Source organism: Ambystoma mexicanum, chromosome 4p (genome assembly GCF_040938575.1).
Source record: "Ambystoma mexicanum isolate Mex_15411 chromosome 4p, UKY_AmexF1_1, whole genome shotgun sequence".
Taxonomy (NCBI): Eukaryota; Metazoa; Chordata; class Amphibia; order Caudata; family Ambystomatidae; genus Ambystoma; species Ambystoma mexicanum.
The window spans coordinates 986,961,336-986,979,864 of NC_090927.1; the positions used below are offsets into that span (position 1 = coordinate 986,961,336).

At 46.7% G+C, this 18,529-nt stretch overlaps 1 protein-coding gene across 1 annotated transcript in view; it reads left to right on the forward strand.

The window, feature by feature from the left end:
• The window catches only part of PDSS2 (decaprenyl diphosphate synthase subunit 2), a 1,501,454-nt gene that overhangs the window by 363,435 nt on the left and 1,119,490 nt on the right, over positions 1-18,529 (forward strand). Inside the window, exon 2 of the mRNA XM_069606567.1 lies at positions 1,176-1,310. Coding sequence (XP_069462668.1) covers positions 1,176-1,310 — 135 coding nt within the window. The remainder of the gene's footprint in view (positions 1-1,175; positions 1,311-18,529) is intronic.

The window sequence follows — 18,529 nt, forward strand, 5'->3', positions numbered from 1 at the left end:
CCCATCGCGCACCCTAAAATCAAGCACTGCCCTCTTACTAGTAATACCATCCTCCAATACTGCCAGGATTCGAGGATCCGCCTTTTCAACTTTGGCCCCAACTCTGCGTAACCCGCTCCCCGACACATTCGACACACCCAACACTACATGGCCTTCCGCAAAGCTCTACAAACCTGGCTCTTTCCATAATGCTGATTAAGATCATCGAAGGCCGCGGAGACCCTACAACATGCAGACAAATGTTCAAGGAAATACCAAGCAGTGACCCCACTGAATGGGTCTATTAAGTCGCTAATAAAACCACTCTGAACGCAGCAATCGCAAAACGTGTAATGAAATCCAGAACAGTGGGCTTTTAAGAATAAAACCTCCACTCCAGACACTCGCCTCTCCTATCACCATGCTCACTCTACACCAACACACAATAGAGCACAGCTACATCCCTCGATCAATTTCGGCCTAGCTGCTCACATACAAACACCGGACCCCACCTACAACACAGCTATACCCCATGAAAAATCTGCCTAGCTGCACAAATAAGTGTACTACGCAGCCAGAATCCAGTCTCGGAGACCAACCTCCAGACTGCACACATTCAACTGAAATCAATACCACCCACCTAATGCTAGCATGCAGCTACCATCGGGCAATTGCATCAGCTGCGCACGTAATGAGTGCACCCGAGCACCCTATGATACCCTACTCTCTCAACGGACCTGGACTACGGTCCCCTAGGGCGTTGAACCCGCAAGCGCTTTGCGGTCATACCAATGATATATAGAGCGCTATATAAATGCCAAATAACATAACATAAAATAGCATCTGAGATCTGTCCTATTATTGCGCTTGCAATCCCAACACTGTGAGCAGGTAGTGAACGTTGTTTGTCACCCATTTAGCATTGCCTTTGAAGTGATCAACAGAAAGGTTTCATCTGGGAATTTCTCTTCTGACTGTGTGAGCAAGACAAAACGATCGTGATTATAATTTTTATAATTGCTTTTTTATAACGAGCTCAATACCGAAGAGCTTTCTAAGCGTGACCTGCGATTCGAACCTGTGTTGATCTGTGTCGTCTTGCTTCCAAGACAAGCGTTGCCACAGAACTATATACTACCAATGTGATGTCAAAGTATTGACAGTGTTAGTTGATATGGTGTTTTCTTTGTTCACAGGGGTTTCGTGTACGATAGTCGGAACAACCTACAGATGCGTGGATTGGTGGTCCTGCTGATGTCAAAAGCAGCTGGGCCTAGTAAGTCTGCAGATGCACCACTTCTGCATGACATGATCAGCGGCATTTATTCCAGGTACGGATCCTTCTTATGCATCAACATTTGGATAACGTAGACGAATTTATATAATTTACGATTTCTGACCGTTTTCATGCTATTGCATTTTGAAGCAACTCAACTACCGAACCATAAAATGTCACCTATGATGTCCAGCGTCAGAAGTGGAATTTCCATTCATAGAAAGCCTTTGCTACAATCAAAAGAGATTGTAATTTTGTAAAGACTAGAGCCATTCAGAAACCCTAAAAGGGAGGCATGGAAGTGGTCGAGCTAAAGCTTTGCAACCACTGGTCATTTTTCTGGGTAGCATTCCATTCTGCCATTCTCTTGTCGTGGCGTATCCATAGAGTCTCGACGCTAAATATTGGACCACAGTTGTCGGTGCTTCTCTGTTCTAGCCAAGGCGACTTGTTGATATAAATGTGTCCCTATTTAAAGAAAGACGTCACAGGGTGGACATAACAGTGACAATGATATTTTTATAACAAATTGAGACTCTAGTACCAAGACTGGTGTAAAAGGGAAGCTCGTTTTCTCAATTCAAAGACGTGAGGTGGACACCGGAGAGCAATAGTAGCAAAAGACCTTCAAGGACTAGAAGTGCTCCGGATCCTTACAGCCTTTGTTGTGTCTCTATACATCGAATAGAAATTTGGGTAAAAGCGAAAATCGTTAAGGACGGATTTCAGTAATCCAAGAACCCTATTTTACACTTTAAATCAACGTGTGTTCCTAATGATTTGTGCCAGGGCTTCATTTCTGTATATGCTTATGCAGCTGTATGCAGTAATCGTAATTAATGGCAGAGCTTTGACTGCAGTTCCTGGTTACCCTCGCCTTTCTTTCTACGACCTCACGCATTCCTGTGTAAATGGTACAATTCACATCAGCATTTCTCTAAACTGCAATATCTTGACTTCATGTTTAGATTTTTGGCTATGAGATGGCAATGTATGTGCTTCCCATCAGCTGAAACCTTTGGCGTGGGAAGTGAATATAGAAGAGAGATAGGATGTGAGGAGGGACACAACACAGCCTGTGGGTGTTTTTTTGTTTCAATGTTCCCACCCATTGACCTCACCGGACCATGTTGGTCTCTATGGTTAGTCCCACCCACTACCTGCCCCTATTCTCCCAAAACGTCCCTTTGACCCTAGATCTGTGCTTTCTGAGCAGCCTTCTGAAATGTGATGGCTTAGTTGCAACTATACATACACCTGCTCCTGATATAATCAAGCTGTCTTCACCAAGTGTGCCTTCAGCCATTTGATAAGTAAGCCGTATGTGTACCCTTGCATCTCTTTCTGGCACTGAATCATGTTAAAAACGAGCATTGGCAAAACCAAACGTTTTGGATGTTTCATAGACATTAAATAGGCATTTGCTAGGATTAACATCACAGCATACATTTTCCAGCTATTGCCATTTTATGGCCGGGTAATCTCTGTATGGCAACATCTGTAAAATGTGTATCTTGTTTCTACACAAAAGCCAAACTTTTTGGCCTTGCCACTGCTTAAGTAAGGTTCATATGCATTGTTCCATTGCTGGAAATTCGCTGATAGAAATATAATCGTGCAGCATTGATCTCAAAGCTTACCATGCATACATAAATGTGCTACCGTTGACACAAAGGTTGAGATTGTGATCTGCAACACTGCGCCGAGGGCCGTAACCTTGATGGTGTACCTTCAAACCAGTTTATACAAAATGGGTCTGCCCCTCATTTTTTGTTTACGGGGCGGTTGGGGCTACCATTAGGAAATGGGTGACTAATGGGGCTACCCCTCCCTCTATTGTGCTTACCAGTCAACCTGCTTTAGAAGACCAGCAGTTGTGGAACAAATGCTGCGCAATACCTCTAATTGTTCATCTTCGTATATAGAGCTGAATGTATGTATGTGTGTATGTTTGTCCGACTATACAAAGCTGCACCGTTGAACCCACTGCTACCAAATTTTGCATGGATTCCACATTTGTCTGGGGAAAGATTGTAGTCTTGTTTGAATACAAAAAATGTACTCCGTAGACACCCTCATTTACTGATGCTCACCCCGATTCACTACAGTAGGTACTAGGAGGCAACATTTGGAAAAGTGTCTGAAGCAAAATGTTCGATGTGTTGGTTATTCCTTTGATATTTATTACTACTGTATACAGTTCGAAAGTGTTTATTAAAGCATTTTTAAAGGGAATAAAAAAATACACGTTTTTATCACGCCACTCCAAATATGGGAAATGGCAATGGTACAGTCTACTTAAGTTTATTCACAAGAAGGGAGCACGATGGATCTCTCTTGGACATTTCCTGAAATGTGCTAAAGGCATTGTGTGACTGAAATATGCCACCCAAAAAAGGAACATCACTTGGAAAAGCTCCATCTGATGAAAAGTGAAAATCAATATCAAGAGCTTCTGAAACACAACAACAAAAAGCAGCACGACTTGCCGAACAGAGGACAAGAGCAACTTTCTCCAGGGCAAATGAGAAGCCAGAGCAAACTGAAGCAAGACTTGCCAACAAGCGCAGCATCCTTCAGGGCACATGTGACACCACTCGATCAGGACAAGGGCAACACAGGTAACCCCAGCTAGTTCTTCGTAAAATCAATTTATTCAAAAACATATAGTTATTAAGCATATTAATTTTAACAGACATTAAGACCAGGTTATCACAACAAAGAATGGTGTACACATTTCATGCAAAGACATTTACATGACAGATAGCAACAAGTCTTCTAACGGGTTGGCACATGAGGTTTTGCCTACTTGTTAAAGTGCAGAAAAAGTGTAATAAAGTGGGGTTAGTGCAATAAAGTGCTTTATATGCAAAACCACAAATATTCTTGGCAACTTTTTCTATTCACACAGGTGGGGATGTGCATACAGACATGACCTGAGATATGATCCGCCTGGTTGGTAGATCTAAATATTGATGTTCAATACAGATTTTTTTTCCTACCAGTTCTAATACTGGTTTCTGTATGCATGCACATCCCTTGCGGTCAGATTATTAATTTTCCTTCCTCTTCTGAGAAGGATATGTTATGCAATATATGGTCGACACAAGGTGTTTCGGCCCTTTATAGAGGAACTGTCCCTTCTTGGCGTTCCTCTTGAGTTTAGAGTTGGGCCTTCATCGGGACATATATTAAGTTGAAATAAAGGATGCATTAACTGTAAGACTACCCCTTTGTCTTGTTTCCTCAAATCTGTTGAGTAACAAATACAAGCATAAAACTAATGATTCAGGTTTTCTATGGTCCGTATCCTTGACCAAACTTTCCTTCCATATTTGGCTACTGACCTGAATTTCATTCACACATGGGGATGGTCATATATTTCTTTTTCTTGAAAAACTATTTTTTAGCTTCGTGATAATCGCGGTTCATCAATCGGGGACGCCTGCAGCAATGACATATTGATTTATTTGTAACCACACAAGTGTGTTGTCTTCATTTGTTGTGTAAAATTAGTTTCTTGGCTTACTATTTTGCTAAAAGTTATTTCTTGCATATTTGAGCCTCTCATACTGACCTTCTTGTCTGATTGGCCAGCAGGTGCTTTTTACACGGATTGCTGTGTGTAATCTTAGTTAGCTTTTATCCCCATACAATGGAACCTGTTCAAGAGAGAATGGAGGATCTTTTTATTTATCTAGAAGAGGTCCTCTGACAGTGAATTCTAGCCTTATTCTTATGTACTGACTGGGGTACAGCCACAAATAGATTATTAATCTAATTTGTGCTTTCTACACGAATTGGAGCTTATTCTGACGCCGTCTCCCACCATGAAGATGTTGATACAGCACACATTCTCATATTATAGTTAAGCCGGATAATCGTGCTTGTTGAAAATTAGTCTAAATAACTTCCTTTTATGGAGGATTTTTAGTGCACACTACCTGTGGGCTCTGACCGTCGTGGACATAGCCCCAATCTCACTCAGACTCATGTACTCATCTGTGTTGGGGGATAACATTTTTGATTTTAGCCACTTACCTGAGATTTCACTAATCCCATATTGAGTTATTACTCTCAGTTAACACTATTGGTATGCAAAAGAAATTACTAGAATCACATTGTTTGGTTTTGATCCTTGCATTTAGCGTTTTCCCCATAGTGGCCCGTCAGTGCTTGAACCGGGTGGATATTCATAAATAGATACTGAGCACCCTATTTTCAAAAAGGAATGTCGGCTTTAGATGGTGCATGTCAGGCATTAGAAAAACGTGCGTGCAGACTTAATTTTATCATTTTATTTTAGTCTTCCTCTGCAGCATCCTTCATCTTTGTTGCGGTCGAGGCTTGATCAAACGTGTGCACTGGCTCTCGACCCTGTTTGTTGCTGTAGGGATTTTTGAGTCCCTTATAGATTCCCTACGTACAGGACTCGTTTTCTTGTACATGAAAAAATAGCAGCCATTTTTAAGCAGACTTGGTCTACGGGCAAAGTCCACATCTTGCTGAACATAAATTAGTTTTTATTGAGCCCTTTCAAATAAGCTTTGGTGTATTTAGTTAGAGTTTCATATTGACGCACATGTCACGATGCACATATTTTACGAAACTACCGATATTAATTATTATGATACGTTTTATGGATATTTGCGTGTATGTCCACATTTGACGAACATCTGGGCTAAATTATTCTCCATTTTCATTTACATATGTAGCCAGGCAGTCAGGAGTCAAACATATACTGCTGTCTTACGATTAGTTTGATTGTGGCTTTATCCCTTTGCTATGTCTGTGTTACGAGGTGCTTTTTTTATTATGAGGCTAATGGCCATGTCAGCCTCATATGTTTCTGACTGTCCCCCAAATGTTTGTATCAAAGATATGTTGCATCTGTGCTGTTTTCAAGCAGATATAGTATATTCCAATAAGAATAGTATTGCTATATAATGTCTAAACATTTTGAAACTATCGGACATGGTTACTGTCACATACTGAATAAGCGATTCATGCAAAATTGCAGTGAGCTGCCACAGTATCTTTTTCTACAGTAGTCAAATCAATTTGTTAATCGGCGACAAACATGTCCTGTTATACTACAATTGGTACACAGTCATTCAGACATTTAGTACGCCTCATTGATTCAGGTGCAAATGCAGACTCATTTTTTATTAAAAAGATTTAATAATGAATAGTGTCATATAGATCCTGTTCGTACATGATGACCTACATAAAGAGGTGAGTAATGATTCATGACTATCAAGACGCACACATTGTGTCAAGTGGTGTTGTAAACAGGTTCCACTCAATATAGGTGTTCAGTCCTTTCGTGACGGTGTCTAGACGCTCAATCCATCGTTTTCTCAATGCAATGTTGCAGTTTCCACCTCTTGGTAGGGGATATACTATCTGGATTACAAACCAGCAAACATCGTTATACCTGTGTTTATTGGCTTGAAAATGCTCGACCATAGGTTTGTCAGGTACCAAATTCTTTAGGCACAATCTATGTTCACAAATTCTTTGTCATACCTTTCTTTTAGTTTTGCCAATGTAGATCAGATTACATGTGCATTTAATGGCATACACTGGCCAGGTTGTTTCACAGTTGGACACATCTTTGTATTCCCATGTCAGTACCCCTAAATTAACCTTTTTCATATTTACTTTCCTCTCTCCTTCCCTCTCTCCTTGCCCCCCCTCCTCCTCATCCTCCCTTTCTCCCTTTCCTTTGCCCTCTCTCCCTTTCCCTTTCTCCTCGTTTCTCTTGCCTTCTCTTCTTCTCCCCTTTTTTCTTGCTTTCATCTCTCCTCCTCCCTCGCAGTCTTTCTCCTTCTCTTATTTTTTCTCCTTTCTCCTTCTTTCTCCTTTCTCATTATCTTCCTTCTTTCTTTCTCTGTCCTCTCCCTTTTGCTTTCTTTCTCTCTCCCTGTCTTTCTCTCCTTCCCCTTCTCTTGCATTGTCCTCCTTTCTTTCTCTTTCTCCCGCTCCCTTTCTGTCCTCTCACGCTCTCCCTTTCCCTTTCTCACTCCCTTCGCTTTCTTGATCTCTCTCCTGTCCTTCTCTCGCCCTTTCTCTCTTCCTGTCTTTCTTTTTCTTTCTCTCTCTCTTTCTCTTTCTCTTTCTTTCTCTCTTTCTTTCTCTTTCTTTCTCTTTCTTTCTCTTTCTTTCTTTCCCTTTTTCTCCTCCTTCTCACAACTGAAACTGCTGGCTTTTTATAGCCCTCCCTCCTCCATATGTGCTCCCCCTACTTTAATTGATCTACATCATCTATACCCCAGGGTCAATCTTAATCGGATCGATACACTTAAGGGGCAGGACTTCCGCTGGAAGTTTTCAAAACCCATACAGCCCTGCCCTCTTCCCCAGTCTCAATTTTTCTGCAGCCAACCATGTGGTCAGTAGGCTTTTTTGCTCTCAGATTTTCTCCTGTCCTAGGTGAGTCTTTTTCAAACAAAGTTTGTGGAATGTCTTCCAAGGTCCCACATAGTCCCTTGCCAGTTGGTCTGCTGCTGCCCGATTGTCCGTCTGGGGGCGTGGTTGGTGTTTGGTGTTCCATTCAGCTTACAAAGGGGAAAGTCAGTCCATTCCCATTTAGGGAAATGAGACAATTCCTCCTGCTCCGGGCTGTCTTGTTTATTGAGCCCGGGAGCATTGTGGTACTTATTGTTCCAGTTTTACTTCAAATGATCCATGTCAGGTTTTTCAGGAGTTTGGTGCATGCTCTTCATTGCTTTCTCTAAAAAGGATAAAAAAAAGAAACCTGGCCAGGACAGAGGCTGATGGGCATTGGTTCAGGGACAAGGGCACCAATTGGCATACATGGTTCTACATGCCAGGGTTTGGGGGGGGGTCACTCTCCATACCCACCTCTCTTGACAGATTCATTACCATGAGCCGGTCACAGTAGTCGACGCTGTCTGACCCCAACCATTGCACCATTAAGGAACTACATCTACTGGCATATGCCCTTATTGTCCGCATCAACAGTTGCAATATTTCAGTGACTAATGAAGCAACTATTTGAAATAATGCGTTGCTTGTATTCCTTCCAAGACCGTATCCAAGTAACCTGCATGGATAACAAAAAACATGTCACATGGTTCTCGACACATGAAAGGCAAGGGACTAGCATTGACGGATGAGATGTACCACCACAAGGTGAAGGAAGTAGATTTAGACAACACAGTATGTTCAAAAGGGATCATGCTAAAAAAGGAGTTGGTTGTTTGATGGAGTCACATGAAGGAGGACTGGGGAGTGAGACTCTTGGGGGGGGGGGGGGGGGGGATAATGACCATCACCAGCAGTGCAATGCTAGCCTCGGAGGTGGTGAACGGAGATTCCCCCAGAGCTCCGTCATAACCTCCTATGTCAAAGGGTATGTCCTCTACACAGTCGACGAGCGGCCATGGTTCACCAAGGCAAAGTGGGCCGCCAATGTTGTCCACAGAGGGTCGTCGTCCATAGTGACGATTAAAATGTCATCGACAACAAGCAATGTTTCCTGTAAAGAAAAGAAGGCTGTGTTCTAGGAACATAGAGACAAATGCAGACTATCAGTGATGACCATTCCAATTCTCGACACCGTATGGGAAGCAGGGGAGAAAATATTATCTAGTCCCTTATCTACTCCAACTCTGTATACCTGTCTGGAGAAGAAATATAAGGCTGCTCATATGGCACCCTTTTGCCAAAAGGGACACCCCAAGCCTGACTCTGTAATTACAGTTGCAGCAAGGAAAAACCTAGCTAACCAGTCTTCACCATTGACAACCCCTCCAGATAAAGGTCAGAGACTGGAACACCATCGGCAGGAAAGTGTCATCAGCAGCCTCGCTCACTGTAAGAGCAGCTAACGCACTGGCAATGATGCCGAGATTTGACGGACAACTCTGGCTGAAAATGTGTAAGCTGTCAAAACATCTGCCAGCAGAATTCCATGTGGCAAAGGCCGTTGTAGCGGATGGTGAACCACATCCGATCACATGATTGACACAGAGGTAGACGTGGCTGAATGTGGGTTCAGGCAGATGGCTCACGGTACGGTGTTCAGAAGACAGAACTGGATGAAGGCAACAAAGTTCAGGCCAGTGGTACAGGCCCAGATCCTGGACATGCCCTTGATGGACCATTTCGGTAAGAAAATAGATGATCACCTCAAAGGAATCAAATCTGATACAGACACAGTGAGGGCGATAAGCTCACTGAGCGATAAGGACAAGACCGCCGTTCTTTTCGTACTTTTCGCAGCTCCACCGCAAGATGCAGAGGGTAGTATAGCTCAGTGGCAAGATGCTCGTCTTGGAAGCAAGACAACGCAGAGCAACACAGGTTTGAATTCCGGGTCCGTGTATAGAAACCTTTTCAGTATTAAGTGTGTATATAAAAAATCAATTATTATAATATATAATAACATATTTTTCAACACCTAAAGATCTTCCTCCAGCTCGTAAAAAGTGGGCAACAGGTGCCAACAATCGACGACAAGGTACCACGCGCAAAGAGGCAGGCGGGTGTCGGACCAAGCGAGGGCCCAACTAAGCGACGTTTATAACCGATCTCTGCGTTCCCCACATCTCACCCCTGTGGGAGGGCGAATAAGCCAACAATTGCAGCATTGGCAGAAAATAGCGTCGGACGGGTGGGTGTTACAGCCGGTGCAAACAGGACACACAATCAAATTCCTTGGCTGTTCTCTACCTCCAAACTTCGGAAGGTCCATCTGCTGAAGCCTCTGAAGGTAGAAGCGGACAAACTGCTACAGAAGGTGGCCATAGAACTCGTCCCGCAAAGCTAGATAGGAAAATTGTTGTAATCTCTGTTCTTTCTCATCAAAAAGAAAAATGGACAATGGCACCCAGTAGTAGACCTAAGGGCCTTGAACAAATTCATCAGACGCATAAAGTTCAAGATGACGTCTCTTCAGTATGTGTTCCCATGGTTGAACAAGAATAACTACCTGGCAACCCTGGATTTGGAAGATCCGTACTTCCTTATTCCCATTTACCCAGTGCACAAGCAGTAAACCAGGTTCGAGGGGATTGGGTCCTCCGATCTATTCCATATCTATGACAGGTAATCACCACAGCTGTGCTGATTACCTGTCATAGATATGGATTACGGTGTCGGACCATCCCATCGAAAGAACGTTACCAGGTAAGAAAGTAACTTGTTCTTCTCAGTAGGAAACACACACTTTCGATTCTGCATGCTCCCTATTGGCCAGAAATCTGCCCCAAGGGTATTTACAAAATGCCTCGCACCAGTGGCGGCACACCTGAGGCATAGAGGTGTTTCATATTCAGACGACTGGCTATAAAGGCAAACTCAGAGGTTTGCAGCCGTGGCACTGTCCAAGACAACATCAATGCTCGAAAACCTAGACTTCTCCAGCATGGGGTCTGGCATGGATTGACATGCTTATGAATATTCCACGTCATCAGGCTGGGAATCCTCAGTAAGAGTAAAAACAGTTTCACTTTCTTTGTAAAACAGTATCTCTCCTCTAAACCAATCACTGTCCTCTGGGTCATACTGCCCCCATTCAATGACAGTCCTCTCCCTAAGCCCCACCTCTGGGATCCATCTTCAGATTTTTACCGCATGCTTAAGTGTTGGGAGTCCTCGAGTTTGCTCTGAGTTTTTTAGTAGGTTTTTCCAGATTTCTTCACAGAAAAGTTGGATTTTTGTTTCCAAGAGCCTGTGTGCTCTTTTCACTGATAACGGATCCCTGTTGCCGGCCGATGAAGTTTTGCGCCCCTCAAGGGCTAAGATTCGTTGAAGTTTCTAGAAGGACATCTTAGGCCTACTTCGCGCCCTCCGACCATGACAGAGGACAAAAAGGAGGAAAGGACCCTCTTCAGGCCCTACACCAAATGCAGGCTACGGAATGTCTTTTTTGCAAGACCAATATTCCTGGGCTTCTCGAAGAAGACCAAAAAGGACAAGTACAGCAGGCTGGCAGCATGGGTCAGTTTGTGCAATGCCTCTGCCCTGTACTAGGAGTAGGGGCATGCCTCACCCAGCACCGGCCAGTCCGAAGAGCGGCCTTCTAAGTCCTTTGAGGTTGCCCCATCCATGGGGTTCTGAGATGAGGCCAAGACACGCAAGTCCGAGTCCACCGCTGCTGCGGCTCCCAGGTTGAATAGGCCGCGATCACCATCGGGGTACGCCTCGGGGTGCACCTCCATAGCCAGCCTTCCATCGAGCTCCTCCTCAAAGAGGAAGTCGTCCACCCCAGCCAAGTTCCGGGAGAAATCAGAAAGGCCTAGGCCGGAGGAAGAGAAGGCGTCTGTCTCCACAGCCTCAGCCACAGTCCTCGTCGGCCACGTCGTCATCATCTACTGTGATGTCCCCTGTAGAGGTGGGAGCCGATCCTACAAGGGTGGCTTCTGCAGTGCAGGGGTTATTCCTACCCCTGCTGCGCGGCACGTCCGCAGAGGCATCAGTGAAGGCTGCATGCATCCTTGAAGGGATAAAGACACTGGTCCCGGTCCTGGTTGAAATCCTTCAGGGAGGAAAAAGAGGGGGGGCCGAAACAGCTCTCAAGGTTGGCGTTTAACCCATGGACATTTCATCCACAGATGACACCAACCAAGAGTCTGTTCATACGATCCACGAGGATGATGGCAGCACAGGGCCTAGCGCTCCTTCGTTCCATCCTCAGCCAAGGGACATTTCTGTGGGCATTCTGTTGACTCTCCACGCCCTGGTGACAGAGATTCAGTAGAGACTGTCCACAGCACCAGCACCCATGGTGCGACAGGCTCCTCACCAGCCTCAACGGTAAAAGATAAAGCGTCATCTGATTCCTCCAAATCAACCTCCCCCACCACGTCGGGCCCCAACTCCTCCAGCACACCCGGATATGGAAACTGGTATGGATACGGCCACGGGATCCGATGAAGATGAGGACATGGATGATGAATCACCGCACTTGGATGCTCCTCATAGAGTTTCTCCACCGGACGAGGTGGGATCGTTTGACTCCATGATCTCCATGACCTCCGAGATGTTCCAGCTGGCGCCCGAGGAAACAAGAAAGAAGGTTTCTTTTATCAGTGGCGAGAATCCAAGCGGAAGACCATAATGGCGGTACCCTTTCTGGACGATATTTGGGAGGAGGGCCTGGCCCTCAGTAAGAAACCATGCCCGGCTCCAGCCAAGCGAGACAGGTTGGAGAGGAAGTACGGGGTGCCAGACTCCGAACCTAAAGTGCCTGAGGTCTCAACCGTCGCCAGACTTGGTAATGTCGGCTGCTGCAAGGAAACCTTCGGCTAACCCAGCCTTATCGTCATCAGTTCCTCCGCACAGCAAGGGGGGAAAAAAGATGGACCCCATTGGGAAGAAAGCCATTTACATGGCGTCATCCACAATCGAGGTTGCCAACGCCCTGGCTATCTTAGCCCGGTACGACAGGGAGCTGTGGTACAAGCGGTGCCCGATGCTAGACTTCCTCCCCAACAACAAGAAAATTGAAGCTCTCACCCTCTTTCAGAAAGGGGAAGTGGTGTCGGACCATGCCATTACGGTGGGAGTGGAGATCGCTGACATGGCTTTCTGGAAGATGGGGAACAGATTCTGCCTTCATTGACGGGGGATGGTTGAAGGCCACTAACCTTCCTCAGGACGTTCATGCGAAGGTGCTGAACATGCCCTTCGATGGTGAAAATCTGCTTGGTGAGGCGATGGACCAGTCTCTCCAAGCCATAAAAACAGATACGGAGACGGCACCTACCCTCTGCACCCTTCAGCAGCAAAAATGGAAAAGATTGTCCAAAGGTTTCTCCACATCTTACAGAAAACCTCCCTGATCCTCCACACAGGAAGCCTACAGGGGCTGCTCCCAGGCCTACGGTAGTGGAGGTCGCCTGCAGGGCAGGGGGCCGGTGCCCAAGCAAGCTTGAACCAGCCCAGATGTCGGCCCACCCACCCCCACTCGTGCACCCCAGTGGGAGGCCGGCTCACTAGGTTAGTCAGCGAGTGGAAGAAGATCACCCGCAGATGGGTGCTGGACAGGGCACACCCTGGATTCCAACTCAGTTGCCCCCGTATTACACCAGTTCCCCGACAGGAGCAGCACATTCCTCAACTCCTTCAAGTACAAGCCATGTTACGGAACAGGGCGATGGAGCTCGTTCCCCAATGGCTCTGGGGCTCCGGAGTATATTCCAGATACTTTCTAGTAAGAAAGAAGACCGAGGGTTGGAGACTCAACCTAGACCTACGTCGTCTGATAAGTACCTGAAGTCACAAAAATTCAGGATGGTCACGTTGCAACACATGCTCGGCCAACTGGAAGAAGGGGACCTCTTGACGTTGGTGGACCTGGAGGACGCCTACTTCCATTTCCCCATTCACAGGAAACATCTAAAGTTTCTATGGTTTGTGGTGCAAGGCCAGCACTACCAGTTCAAGGCCCTACCATTCGGATTGAAATCGGCCCCAAGGGTGTTTACAAAATACCTGTGACCATCTGCGTCTACAGGGCATACGCGTATACCCATACCTGGACGATTGGCTGATGCGTGCCCACCCGCTCTCGAGAGCTGGCCGACGAGCACACGAAGACTGTCTGACTACTGACAGAGCTGGGATTCTCTGAAGTATCCAAAGTCCTGCTTGACCCCATCGCATCACACTTAACACGGTGGCTTGCCTGGCGTTGCCCTCGTGGGAGAGGCTGGCAGCTCTTAACGGGAAAGTGGTACAACTGGCATTGGCAAAGACAGCCACGCATGCCATCAAGTCATTGCTGGGCTTGATGTGTTCCTGCATGTACCTCGGCCGTCTCTGCAGGTTGCAGATGCAACCCCTACAGGAATTCTTGGATGCACATTGAATACAGGTGTCCAGGAGTTTTGCGGACAAGATCCCTCAACGAGGAGTGGCCGGGGATGTGCTCCTACATTGCCCAGGGAACAGGATTTCAAACCCCGCCATACCAAGAGACGGTCACCTTGGATGCCTCTCTGGAAGGTTGGGTGGCTCACACCAGACGGCTTTACGCCAGATGTCTGTGGCTTCCAGAGAAGTATATGCAGATCAACCTCCTGGAGCTGTGGGTAGTTTTCTGGGCCCTCAAGTCTTTCCTACTGTCTCTGAAGGGTAAGGTGATGAGGATCTTCACGGACAACACCAACACCATGTTGTACATCAGGAAGCAAGGGCGCACTCGGTCTCCAGGGCTCTACAACCAAGCTCAGGACCTGTGGCACTAGGCCATCAGACAGAGGATGTTCGTCCCTTTCCACCTGGCAGGTGTCAAGAACACAATTGCAAATCCCTCAGGAGAGAACTTTGCCAGGATCAGGTGGACCGCCTGTTCGTCAAATGGAGCAAACCCCCGATCAGTCTTTTAGCTTCGGCAGCGAACTCCAAATGTCAGAAGTTTGCCAGCAGATTCCATCAACCGAGGAGTTTAGGGGACGCGTTCTCCTTCCCATGGGAATGTCTGTTGCTGTACGCGTTTCCCCCTGTTTCTCTCCTGCTATGTGTCATCAACACACCCAGTGTTGAGGCAAGATGATGAAGAGGGATGGGGAAATTCACCCCTCCTATAAGATGCATGACGTGGAAGAAAGCCAGAAGGTACCGTGAACGCCAATACTATTTCGGACCAATTCCTAGTGCTCCAATGATAGACACGTATGTCCCCCCTCAGCCAGCCCTATAGGCCAGGAGCGCGGTACAAGTGTACCCCAGAATGGACCAGGCGCCCCAGGCTGCCACTCGAGAGACCTCAGTTGACAGTATTGACTAAAGCCATCATGACTTGGCAGTGTTGGACATGAAGCACACGTGCCAGCCACACATCGGGACACAAATACACACTCGAATACATGAGGAACATGAGCATACAACTCTATAGTTAGAGGACACGTACATATACATACTGTCATTGCTTTATATTTTTGTCAGCTGGATGCAGCAACAGAGAAATTGCAAGAAGCAAGAGATCCTGAGTAAAGCTTTCAGATGCTTATATGCAAATAACCTTATGGAACTGCAGGAGCACCTATGGGACCTGACGGAGCCAAGTGTGACTAACATATGGAGAATGTAGAATAGCATGGACACTGTAAGAACCGCATAATGGTTTAGGAACATTACAGCAGGCCACAAGCTTCTCAGCAAGAGCTGGGCTGAGTTGAAATCAGGCTGGACAAGAGCAAACGTGTGAGACCGGACCCGCTGCTAAGGCCACCAGATATGAATGGCATTCCATTCCCTGAACGACAGTAACACCAGCTGCAAAAAATACGAATAATTCTTCATAATTCAGAGCTGTAGAGCTCCAAATCATGGTCTCCGAACACGTGCCCCGGCCGACTCAGACAGTGGACAGAAACCCTTGCTGGTAAAGGGAGCTGATCTCACGCCGCCAGCCAGAAGCTCGCAACAAAGATGTTACAATGTGAGACAAGTGTTGCACGAGATGAACAAGCGCTCACATAGACTAAGGTGGTACACACAAGTTACAATGCAGACACATACTCATTCTTATTACCTTGAGAATGTACACCAAGAGCTGAGAACCTTTGCGGATCCCAAGCCTGGGGAGGTCGGCTCTAGCCAATCACAATTCAAGCTCCCAGGGGTGGGTAGCAGCGGGTAAGAACCAATGGTAAGACCCTCACACTGCAACATTGTTCGAGATAGCAATTTGGGGATGGACTAGGCCAGCCATCTGACATGTGAGAACCAGTAGATTAACTTATATAGTGTCTTTTATAGGTGGTCTATTAGTCAGCATCCAGTAGTTTGATAGGTTTTCTGGAGAGGGGCCCAGGTTGTGACGTCACTCTGACGCAAATTTAGGACAAAAATGGCCTGCGAGCCAAGAGATATTGAGAGGGCCACAGATTTCTGCTGTCCCTGTACTGATCCCTGTTGGTTTTGCTGTAATAAACTGCAGTTTGAAATTGCGTTTGACTGAGTGCTACGTTCCTTTTGGGGGAAGGTGTTGGGGCTTCCAAGAGTCTGCAAATTTATAGTGGCCCTCTGGCATACTTGGGAGTTTGTCCCAACAATGATACTAATCGCCCCAGCGTCGCCTCCTGTCAAGTTGCCGGTGCTTCCGGATCTGCTCACCAGAGAGGGGCGCGCAATCCTTCATCACGCCCCAGTGTTGCTGAACCTGAAGGCATGGCTCCTGCAGCCTAAGAGTTTGGAGGTTATGAGTTGCCGGCTGACTGCAGGGAAGTCCTCGCAATGCCAGGGCATCGTCGACTCTAAAAGTGCTGCGGCCATAAGCGGAAGCATTTTGTTACATGGTGCGGTCACAGAAGATCACCCCTTTTGAGGATCACAGCTCCACAGATCCTTCCATACTTACTGTCCTTGGCAAGAGCTGGACTGGTTCACGCATCCATCAAGGTACATGTGGCGGCCATTTCCTGCTACCCCAGGTCCCTGGGAAGATCCTTGCTGTGGTCCTACAGACTCATCAAGGAGTTCCTCAAGGGGCTTTTCCGGTTTTTTTTTCTCCTGCCGGTGAAGGCTCCTGCCCCGGCATGGGAATTCAACGTGGTTCTGACGACTCATGGGGGCACCTTTTCGAACCTATGCATCAAGCCCAACTCAAGTTTCTCTTGTGGGAAACAGCTTTACTTGTGGCTATCACCTCTGCCAGACGTGTGGGTAAGATCCAGGCCCTATCCTGCAAGCAACGATATCTGACTTTCCACCTCAACGAGCCTGTGGTTTTGCCTGTTTTCTTCCCAAAACCTTCATTGCCGGCGGAGAGTGCCTTGCATTCGCTGGACGTTGCTTGTGCCTTCAAGTTCTACGAGTTTTTGGAAGACTTCTCAATTTTTTGGGAACTTTGGACCTATGAACCATGGGAAGGCCTTGTCCAAGGCTTTCACCTCAAGATGGCTCCCTGCTGCATCATGCACGGTCATCGGCTGGCAAACAGGCCGCTGCCGGGCCATCCCAGTGTTCACTCCATCAGACCGATTGCTTCGATGACAGCGTTCCTTTCTGGTGTGCCCCTGCTTGACATCTGCAGGGCTGCAACGTGGAGGTCCAAGCATATCTTCACGAAGTTCTACTGCGTCCACAGGGATTCTAGGTGGGAGTCCAGAGTCGGGCAAGCAGTGCTATGCAACCTGTATGCTTGAGGTGAGTCTGTTCCAACGGTAAGTGTTAATTACTTCTGTTGAGCCTTGCCACCTCCCGTGGTTGTAATGTATATTGCTGTCTATTCGTTATTCATGAGCATGTGAATCCATGCCAGACCGCATGCTGGAGAAGGTTTAAATGACTTACCTTAAACTATTGTTCTCCAGCATGGGTCTGGCATGGATTCACATGTAAACCCTCCCTCTGGCCCTTAAGTGGCTCTTTTTGGTCATTCTGCCACTTTACCTTCTTACCGAATCTGAAGATGGCTGCCAGAGGCGGGGCTCGGGGAGAGGACTGTCATTGGATGGGGGGGGGGGTGCAGTATGACCCAGAGGAAAATGATTGGTTTAGAGGAGAAATACAGTTTGAAAGTGAAAGGGAAACAGTTTTTTCTTTTACCGAGGATTCCCAACTTGGCGTCAGGGAATATTCATGAGCATGTGAATCCACGCCAGACCCATGCTGGAGAACAATAGTTATAGGTAAGTAACTTAAACCTTCTGTCAATGAGACCAAGTCAACTCCTTTACCTGTCCAAACCACTCTCTTCCTCGGTGCAGAGTTGGATACTTGCATCCCCAGAGTACGACTGTGGGCAGAGAGGATACCAACAGTGCTGGGGCTGATCTCATGGTTTCTCGGCAATGCCTCCACAATGGTACGTCGGTTCAAATCTCTCCTGGACATGATGTCCTCCTGTATATAGCTGATTCCCAACTGCAGGTTACGAATTAGACCGATCCAGGAAACACTGGACCACCAGTGGACACAAGCCTACGGCTTTTGGTAAAACTCCATTCTTCTCGCACCACCCTTCTGTAGATAGCTGCAATCGTGGGGGAAGGAGAAAAATCTATCTCAAGGCATGCTGTTTCAGGCACCCATCTCAAAATTGCTCCTCAGGACGGATGCATGCCTCTCAGGCTGGCAAGCACATATGGGGGCACTTCAGGCAAAAGACAAATGGTCCCCACAAGACTCAACACCACATAAGCATTTTTTTGAACTCAGAGCTATCCATTGGGTGCTGAAGTCATTCTAGCTGATATTGGCGGGCCAGGTAGTCCCAGTCCAAACGAACACCACAACCTCCAGGCATTACACCAACAAGCAGAGATGCACAAAGTTAGCAATTTGCTCTACGGA